Source organism: Atta colombica, unplaced genomic scaffold (assembly GCF_001594045.1).
Source record: "Atta colombica isolate Treedump-2 unplaced genomic scaffold, Acol1.0 scaffold47, whole genome shotgun sequence".
Classification (NCBI taxonomy): Eukaryota; Metazoa; Arthropoda; class Insecta; order Hymenoptera; family Formicidae; genus Atta; species Atta colombica.
This window is the reverse complement of record NW_017259536.1, coordinates 1,933,955-1,943,693: the sequence shown is the minus strand read 5'-3', so window position 1 is coordinate 1,943,693 and position 9,739 is coordinate 1,933,955. Positions and strand designations below refer to the sequence as shown.

Genomic DNA, 9,739 nt, shown 5'->3' with positions numbered 1-9,739 from the left:
CAAGTAACATTGTCTATTATTTGCTATTTAAATATTACTTGTGTATAGTAAATTTAAATGTAGAAATTTTAAATTATATTTGAAAGAAATTATGCTATTTCATGTTTTAGACTAGAGCACTGTCAGCTCAAACAGCCGAGACAGATATTGTAAGATTCTTGGTAGGAACGCAGTCTTTAAAATTCAGTAACAACCAAGTTCACTTAGTGGAGCTTAACGAGGAAACAGGCAATTTAAAGACTCAAGTGTTCCAGCATTCAATAGGAGAAATTTGGTCTTTACAGGCTTCTCCAACTGAATCTGATGTATTTATTACATGTTACAATAGTTTAAGTGGTAAATAAGTCTATTACATATTTAATTTCTTAAAATAACATTTTATCATTCAAATTGAAATCGATTGTGAATTTATTATTATTAATTATATTGTTAATTTTAATAATTAATAGTTATATTAATTCTAGTATTAATAATTATATTTTATGATATTAAATGTGTTTTGATGCTTCAAAGAATTTATTTTTGTAGAGGAAGGTATCTGCCGGATGAAAGGAGCACTTTGGAAATTCCCTGAGATAAAAGAGTACACTAACGATATTCTTCAGCTCAATAAATTAGCTGATATTGATACGACTCCATATGGTACTGATCTCAAAACTATTGCCTATCACCCTATGGATAGCAAGAAAATAGTGTCAGTAGTAGATAATAATTTTGTTTTGTGGGATCTAACTGAAGGACCACGGGTATTGATCTCTTATTTTTTTAAATGATCGAAATTACTAACATTATACATCGAATTTATCCCTGTTATTTTTAAAACTGATCTTTTAATAATTTTTTTATATGTTCAGGTGACAGTAGCGGGCACTTTAGCAGGCAAGGGTCAGCCACGATTTACGAATGGTAAATGGAATCCTCATAATGGTGCTAATCAGTTTGTAACCCTGAATGATAACAATGTTCGTGGATGGGATTTTAGGAGTCCAGCCAATGCCGCTTGGTCTATTTTATCTGCACATTCGCAAATTATTAGGTAATAATGATATCGTAAAGATTGGTAGAATTGAATTCATATTATTTTCATCGTGTAACTCATTTCTCAGGGATTTGGATTTCAATGCAAATCGTCAGTATTTTCTATCTACTTGCGGTGATGATGGATACATGAAGTTCTGGGATATCCGACTACCCACGGAACCAGTGTTGTCACGTATGGAACATTCACACTGGGTGTGGAACATAAGGATTAACCGTTTTCATGATCAACTCGTTTTAACGTCTAGCAGTGACTCCAGAGTGATATTATGCAGTATTGCATCCATATCGTCTGAACCGTTCGGTCATTTGATATCAGACGAATCTTCGCAAAACGAAGAATCTTATGGAAAAAAAAAGTAAATAAATATATCAGAGTATAATTTCTTAGTCAATTCATGCATAAAGTATAATGTTTTATGTCTACAATATTTTAGATTAGAAGACGGTTTGGTAGGAAGATACGAGGAGCATGAAGACAGTGTATATGCAGTAGAATGGTCGTCTGCTGATCCTTGGACTTTCGCGTCTCTCAGTTACGATGGTCGATTGGTTCTGAATAAAGTACCGCGTAAATATAAATATCAAATACTTCTATAAATATGTAATATATTTAGCGAAAAATAATATTATACACACCTTACATTATTTTATTATTTTATTATAAATTTAATTTTTCTATAATATATGAAAAAAATATGAAGTATACATAATATATAAATGTATACATAATACCAAACATAATTTTATAATTAATAATATGTTTATATACACGTATATATGTACAAATAGAATATGTATATTCTATTTAGAATCGTTCTGATATCTTGCTAGCTATATTTCTTAATTGTCCATAAACTTTGGAAGGAGGACTGCCTAAGATTAAATTACATATCGCCCTACGAGCTAGTTGTATGTTCTGGTAAGAACCAAGGATGTGTATCTTGGTATCAGCTATCACAATTCTAGTTTTTGTTACGTTCTCAATGGTAAACTTTGTTCTTCCACCTTTACCCGCTAATCTTCCAATTGCTCTAGACTGGTGATCTCCTTTCATTTGTTGCCTGACATCTTGTATCTCGAAAGATTCTACAAAGAGATCATCCAGACGTAACAAAGCCAAAGCGTCCTCCACTTCGAATCCACAGATGAATGCTTTTACGAAGTCTGCCCCTTTTTGGAGATGCGAAATATCTGGTGTTTCTGGTGCCGTTCTAATTTCTACATTTCTAGTCTTCACATTGAAACGTACTTGCAATTTCAGATGTTCAGTGATGGGTGTAAATATTTTTATCCAGTTTTCCTTCAAAGGCGAATATCTGTGTGCTGGTACTGATATCTAGAATCACATTTGTTTAAACTTAAGTTTATATATAAGTTATTTTTCATTATATTTAAAGATAATTTTTATCCTTCTAAAAAATAACTTTGTTAAAAAAAAATTATTTTAAAAAACATGTCTTTTATTTTTTTTCCCATTAGCTGCATTCAGCAGAAAAAGCAGCTTTGCAACTGCTGTAAAATTTTTGAATATGATTGGTTTATACATTTAGAAGAAACCAAAGAAACTAAAGGCGAGACCAATCATATTAAAGAATTTTATAACAGTTGCTACTTTTTCAGTTAAATGCAGCCATTGATTCTTGCATTTAATTCTTCGCTGGATCTAACTGTAGGAACCAATTATATTAAAGAATCACTAAGTACTAACTAATTTTGTGTGCTGAATGCAAGCATTATATATTATATTTTGTTGTACATCATATTACCTTTCTTTGTTCTCCACCTTGTACATTCTTGGCTTTCTTTTTAGCTGAATGCTGTTTTACTTTTCCCTTTATTCCATTAACTATTTCTATCTATAGAACAAGAAATCTTTATTATTTTTATTAGTGAATATTTTATATACAAGTGCATAAGCAAAACATTAACTATCTGTTATGTCATTTAAGTAATTATTTTATAAATATTAAAACAATTGGCAGTGATCAACAAAAAAGCAGTTTTGCACACACATAACTTTTTAATTTTATTATAAAATTTTTCAATGATTGATTCTTATCCTTAATTTTTCATGATTAATCATTAAACTGATGGTTTTGTAGTAACTTTTAAAGCTACCATTACAAAATTATCAGTGATTAGTCACAGCTTAAAAAAATACATTTTTATATTATCACCAGGTGAGATTAAGTCTAAAACCACAAGCAAGTAAGATTAACCACGTGCTAACTAGAAAATGGAAAACCATCTTTTAATAACAATTTATCGTTATTTTTTATCATATATAATAATACATGTACGACATAATATAAAGATACTGACAATGTCATTAATAATTACAGAATACAGACATATAACTGATATAAAATCATTGATAATGTAACTGTGTAACACAGGAACAATTTTATTTCTATGAATGAAAATTTCAGCAATATTACAGCAACGTTGTAATGTTGCTAAAATATTGCTTGAATGTTTCATACTATCCGGAGTATTCGGGTTTGTGTTCTTAACTTTATAATGTAACGATAAAAATAATAATTATAAAATCATAAAACACAATTTTAAAAAGGCTTCTTTTACAAAATATAGTTATTTCTTGATTAAAATAGTCTTCAATTTCAGAATATTGTTTAATACCTCCATCATGCAATCATCGTTGGCTTGACGTTTTTTGGCTGTTTTCTCCATTTCAATCTCTTGCTGATGCTGATCCATACTCATTTCTCCTCTGATTTTCTTTCTTTTCTACTTATATTTAAATATATTTTTCAAGAATAGTCCGTCCTTTCTTGTCGCGTTTATTCTCACGTGGACGGTGGAACCTTAAACATATAAATGGAAGGGAATAAGTCGCTGAACATGAAGCATGAAGCTAACATCTGTGTGAGAGAGAAAGGTAAGAGACAAATGTTCGCAATGCGCATGCGTCTGTTCCTCGTTCTTGCTGTCCATCATCGCCCCTTCCATCATCGCTGCTTCCCGATCTTCCACACGCGATACTTGAACACGAACGGAACTAACGAATGCGCGTTGAAAACATTTATCCCTTACTACTTTTTTCTCTCGAATAGATTTTTGCAGCGCGAGTCATGAGAAGTATAGGCAATGCCCCTTCCATTTATATATATATTCTAAGGGTGGAACGATGATTTTAGAAAAAGGCAGATAAAGATACTTTTACATGGCAGCATCAAGCGTCGAGTATCATGAACTTGCTATTCGTCAATTTTGAGCGCATGATCTATTTTTAGTGAATAGTAAGGGGCTCCACACAATAAAAGGAACAGAGAATAAGAATTTTAACCTATCAGAAACTGTATACAAGTACATGATTTCTGATAGATGAAATTTTTATTCTCTGTTGTCTGTTCCCTGTTGCTTTTATCGTGCAGAGCCCCTAGATTTGTTCGCGTCGCGTGCTTTCAATATGTTGTAATATGCTCCATAACTCTTATTCATTTTAACGCGCTTGATAGAATGAGTAGGAGCTGTGATAGGAACATGTTGGAGCTTGCGACGCGACAAACTTCCTAAGCTCACGATACGCGACGTTCGACGTTTCCATGGGCGTGTTCAAGTCGATAAAACGACTTGGTCTGCTCGCCGAGCAATTAAGCATGGTTGAAACCATAAGTAAGAACCACTCACATTCATTCGCCTAGCCGCTTTGCCGTTTTGAACTTGCCCCATGTAAGGATACCTTAAAGGCGTCCGTACACGAAGATATTCCAAAATTTACTGTCAGTACTGAAAATCTATAGTGCACGTAACGTACCATTTTCAGTGCTGGCAATAAATTTGAAACACAGCCCGTAAGTCCAGATATACAATAGGAATTTAAACCTTAAGCCATAAGAGCCAAATGAACGAATCACAATCAATTATTCTCTTCGCATTCGAGGTAGTTGATCAATTTCTTATGGCTTAAGGCTTAAAACACCTATTGTAGCTATGTTTGGCAAATCTGAAGCGTCAGTTCTCTTTTTTTATAGTGCACGTGACATATAATATAAGAGCACTCCAACACCTCAGATTTGCTGAACGTAACTTGTAGATCCGAATTTAGATGGAGCGAAAATTAAAAGCGGACTGGAACTGTGCGACCAATCACAATCGCAGAAAAAAAAGTAGACTAATGCAGAGTTGTGATTGGTCGCACTGATTCTGTTCCGCTCCATGAGACGACGATCTTATGGTGAGGAATTGATGGAAAGCTCGTGATTGGTCATGGCTTCATTCCGCCGATTCCACCATTTTCTGTTGCGCAAATTTATTTCTTTTGCAGATTCCGCCGATGCTTGTATGTGTACGTGTACTTATAAAAACTAACCTCGTTAAGCTGGTTTAAATGGAGAAAACTGTCTCTTACAAGTGCATGATTAATCAACATGCTAAGAAGTGTTCGAATTCTCATCTGGGTGTTCTCCGGATGTTATATCATTCTTGTTTAATATTTGATAAATAACAAGAATGGAGTGATAGGATTTCAACATAACTCTGAAGGTAATTAATTAAGTCTCCAGAGAAATACGAAGATCAATATAGTCAGAATGTTGTATAATATACAGAAAGGCAAAAATATAAATCAAAATCAAAATGGGTACACAAAATGAAGTCGGAGTCCCTGTATGTGTGATTTCCAATCCGCAAGAATTTAGTTTTTTATGTCCCATGGAGCGAAACTCGCAGATGCGCAATCAATGCAAACCAATAACAAATTCCTGTGGATCTAATGAAACTGATCTACAGGAAGGTTCTTGTGATTGGTCAATGCTACTTGCGCATTCCGGAAATTCCGCGCCATGGGTAGGAAAACACATTTTAGCGGAATGGAATCGACGGAATGAAGCCATGACCAATCACAAGCGTTTCGCCAATTCCGCATCATGAAATCGCATCTTTACAATCGAATGCAAGAAGAATAATTGACTATGATCCCGCATCTACAATAGATTTTTAAGCCTTAAGCCATAAAGAATGGACGAATCACAATTAATTATTCTCCTTGTATTCAACTGTTAATTAATTTCTTATAGCTTAAAACATTTATTATAGATTCGGACTAATTCCTCATTTTCTTATGGCTTAAGACTTAGATCAGTATTCATAGACCTTATATTTAAGATCGTTTTAAGAAGTCACGAACCAATCAAAAGGCTGCATTAATGTCTTAAGACATTACTTAAGACGGTCTTAAAATAAGACTCGACTATGAATACCGCCCTAAGATAAGATCTGATAATAAGATATAAGATCTGACTATGAATACCGGCCTTAGTAATAAACATCCATATTCATAGTTCTTCCTTATTAAAGGTGAAGAAAGCCTCCATGAAAGATTCCTCAATTTTTCAAGGTCTCCTTGTTTCATAAACGAATCTCAAGTCTCATGCCTTCTCAAAGGAAGGAATATTTTATGGATTTTAGTAATCTACTGAGGGTAGCATCACAGTATAACCAGTAAGGATACTCCGTGTCGGCATTTTTTATCTCTGTGTCATAGTCACGTGAGCATCCTTCATGTTAATGTTTGAAAAATCCAGGACCAAAAGAGGATATAATGCCCCATGCCACAGTCCATTGCTTTGGTCTAAAAAACATAATTAAGAATGCCTTGTAAATATATAATAACATAATCAATGTAAAAATATTATCTTTTTTCACAAAATTACATTTGATTATGTTTAATTAAGTTAGCATAAATTACTTACTTTTTGTAAATTAAAAACTTACCTTATCTTTGGGATAATGAAAAAAAGTGTATTGTGAATTTTTACTATTATTACTGCATTGTTTAATACATAACATAATTTTTCTTTTTTTTTATTTATTTTTTAAAAATATTTATGGCATAGCTCTTAAATTGTCTTCTTTTGCCACAGATATCTGCTCACACGGGATCTGTATAATATGTACGTTCTTGTCATCTTGCATTTCATTGGATTCAAAACAAAAGCTGCGCAGCCATACCTGCGCGAACACACATTTTTTTCGCTGAATGTCTCTACTGGTTATACTATGATAGCATGTCATAATATATAGTATATGCATATCTAATATTGTGAATTACGAATAATAAAGATTATAAAAGCATTGTTGATTAAATAAGATTGTGATTAAGCATTTTGCAACAATAATGGACAAAAATAAAACTAATAAAGAATTTGATTGGAAGCACTTATTGCGCATTGATGTACATTAAAACCGCCGTACATATACAAAATAACGTAAATATATGTTTTTAAATAAACATAAAAATCGATTAAATCATGAAATACTCAATATATTTTATTGCACTATTAGATAAAATATATATTTCATAATTCGAGACAATTGCATTTTATTTTTGTACTAAAATTAAATCAGTGTACAATAGCTTTAATATACATCAATGCTTTCAATCGAATTCGCCATAATACTTATTAGGAGGAAAGAAAATGCTTTTAGTACAGTTTATTTCCGAAAAATAGCTATCGAAAATAATTATCGATGCGATAGATCTAAATTAAAAGCTATTTTAATTAAAAGCTCGAAAGTAAACCGGTATGACAAAATAAATTTGGAGGTTTGCTTGGTTATGAAACTTGCACTTTCTCCTCAAGAAAACGCATAACCGAGAAAAGGAAGCTAATAAGACTTCTTATTTGATCAACGATTTATGAAACGTTTATGAAACGTGAAATGAAGAACAAGAAATCTTCATTCCTCAAGGAAGGATTACGAATATAGATATTTTCTACGTTTGTGGAAATGGGCATAAGAGAATCAATTAATCAAAATATTTTTATTCCCTGAAGTAATAGGAAAAAAAGAATTCGAAAAGGGGATCGATTCTGTATCTTGAAACAAAGTGAAAATTACAAAAGTGAACAAATTTACTAGATGTTGACCAATGAAATTATCAGTATTCTAGTAAATTCGTTCATTTTTATAATTTTCATCTCGTTTCAAGATACAGAACCGATCCCCTGGTTGAATCGCTATACACTACGTATTATGTAAAAGTCTATGCTGCAGCCATAAAATTCAAGAGAATGCTTTATTATAGAAAGTTCATAAGAATTTTAACCTATCAGAAACCATGTACTGTGGAATACATAGTTTCTGATAGGTTGAAATTCTTGTTTTGTTTCCTATTCCTTGATTGTGCGCAGCCCCTAATAAAGCCACGAATATTAAATACTCGTAATAGCGGAGATATCTCTTTCACTCAATTTGTCTTTCTTTCTCGCACTTTCTCGCTTTATTATTCTGCCCAGCTGTTTTGTTACGTCTTTGATTTATACTTTATATCACTATTAATGGAAAAAAAATAGTTCACTTACAATTAGCCGACACGTTTCAAGGAAGTTTCAATAGGAACAAAATTTCGTTATAAAGTTATATATCGTGCACATAATCGAGAAGATAATTATAATTTAACAATTATGTAGAAATTATTTTCGCAAATTTTTTATGCTGACACAGTCGTTGCTAGAATATAGTTTTTGGAACATCTAAATTTTATAAAAAATATATTACGCGAATAACCATTACGTTTCGTTAATAGAATTGCAAAAGAGACTGACTTCATTCGATTCTCGATAACATCTGATCTGAAAGGTTAACAGGTCCATACGTAGATAATCCGCATAAATAATTCTTGTGATACATACTTATACAAAGGACTTGCCATTCGCAAAATCATTCCATTTCAATATATATAACATGTTTTTCAATTATAAAAAATCGTACAAGATACAAAAATCTTATCAATACGTCTTCTCCTTTGATTGGATGTTATCATCCAAGAGAGGTGACTGACATGGAATGGATATAAATATATGATATTACTCTGAATGTGAATAAAAATTGATTCAGACAAAAAAATGCGTTATCTTAATGCAATTTTCATATGAAGCCTAAAAATGAGAGAATTCATTTATGATTCGTGTTTTTTTTTTGCGCGTTACAAATATAAAACAAATGATAAGATACAATTAAAAAAATATTTCAAAAATAAAATTGAATTTTTATATTATATACCGAATAATAATTTTAATAACAAACAAATAACTTGCTATTATCTCATAGTAAATCATGCTTTTATAATTTTTTAACGCGGCAATTATACTTTCGATAGATCATCTGGAAATGTTGATTGAATAAACGCTGCATAAACAAGCTGCGATGTATAATCACATTTGAAGATAAAATAAAAATAATAATGTAAAAAATTACATATAAATTATGCTTGCGTTGGATAGCACATAACAATTAGAATGTGGCGAATCGCTCGATGAAAATGGGTAGAATACAATATAAAACAAGCAAACGCATCGTTTTTTTATAACACATTTTTCATTGTCTTATAAGTCTATGGTAATTAATAATTAATAACAAGAAAAAAACCTTTTTCATCAATGTGTCTACAATAATTATTAAAAGATACAATTAGCAAATTACTATGTTGTGTATTCACTTTGTGTAATAATAGGTAATAATATAATTGTAATATTTTCTCCATATAATCATAGCGCGATATCTCTCACGTGTGTGTTGCTCAATCGTTTCTACAAATATAATATATAGGTATCTAATATTCTTTATTTCATATATATATATTTATATATATATAGATTTCTCGTTTCGGATTTGGCGCGGTTCGACGGCAGTCTGTAAGCTAACTTCAAGCACCCGCCGCACCGGTGACGAC

At 31.7% G+C, this 9,739-nt stretch overlaps 2 protein-coding genes across 2 annotated transcripts in view; one reads left to right on the top strand and one right to left on the bottom strand.

The window, feature by feature from the left end:
• Positions 1-1,672, top strand: part of LOC108691563 (protein TSSC1) — a 1,986-nt gene extending 314 nt beyond the window's left edge. The window contains exons 2-6 of the mRNA XM_018199357.1: positions 111-336; positions 529-746; positions 855-1,036; positions 1,107-1,397; positions 1,476-1,672. Of these exons, the coding sequence (XP_018054846.1) occupies positions 111-336; positions 529-746; positions 855-1,036; positions 1,107-1,397; positions 1,476-1,638 (1,080 nt within the window). The 3' untranslated portion in view covers positions 1,639-1,672. The remainder of the gene's footprint in view (positions 1-110; positions 337-528; positions 747-854; positions 1,037-1,106; positions 1,398-1,475) is intronic.
• A 149-nt stretch (positions 1,673-1,821) lies between these two features.
• LOC108691564 (RNA-binding protein pno1) lies at positions 1,822-3,907 on the bottom strand. Its single transcript, XM_018199358.1, has 3 exons — positions 3,682-3,907; positions 2,808-2,897; positions 1,822-2,377 (listed from the first exon to the last, which is right to left on the bottom strand). The coding sequence occupies exons 1-3, from the start codon at positions 3,763-3,765 to the stop codon at positions 1,847-1,849; spliced, it is 705 nt and encodes a 234-aa protein (XP_018054847.1). The 5' UTR covers positions 3,766-3,907; the 3' UTR covers positions 1,822-1,846.
• Between the last annotated feature and the right edge of the window lie 5,832 nt (positions 3,908-9,739).

Coding starts and splice junctions, on each gene's coding strand:
- LOC108691564 (XM_018199358.1), bottom strand. CDS start 3,765: ATGAGTATGGATCAGCATCAGCAAGAGATTGAAATGGAGAAAACAGCC. Junction 2,898..3,681: donor ACGATGATTGCATGATGGAG/GTATTAAACAAT, acceptor CTTGTTCTATAG/ATAGAAATAGTTAATGGAAT. Junction 2,378..2,807: donor AAGGTGGAGAACAAAGAAAG/GTAATATGATGT, acceptor ATGTGATTCTAG/ATATCAGTACCAGCACACAG.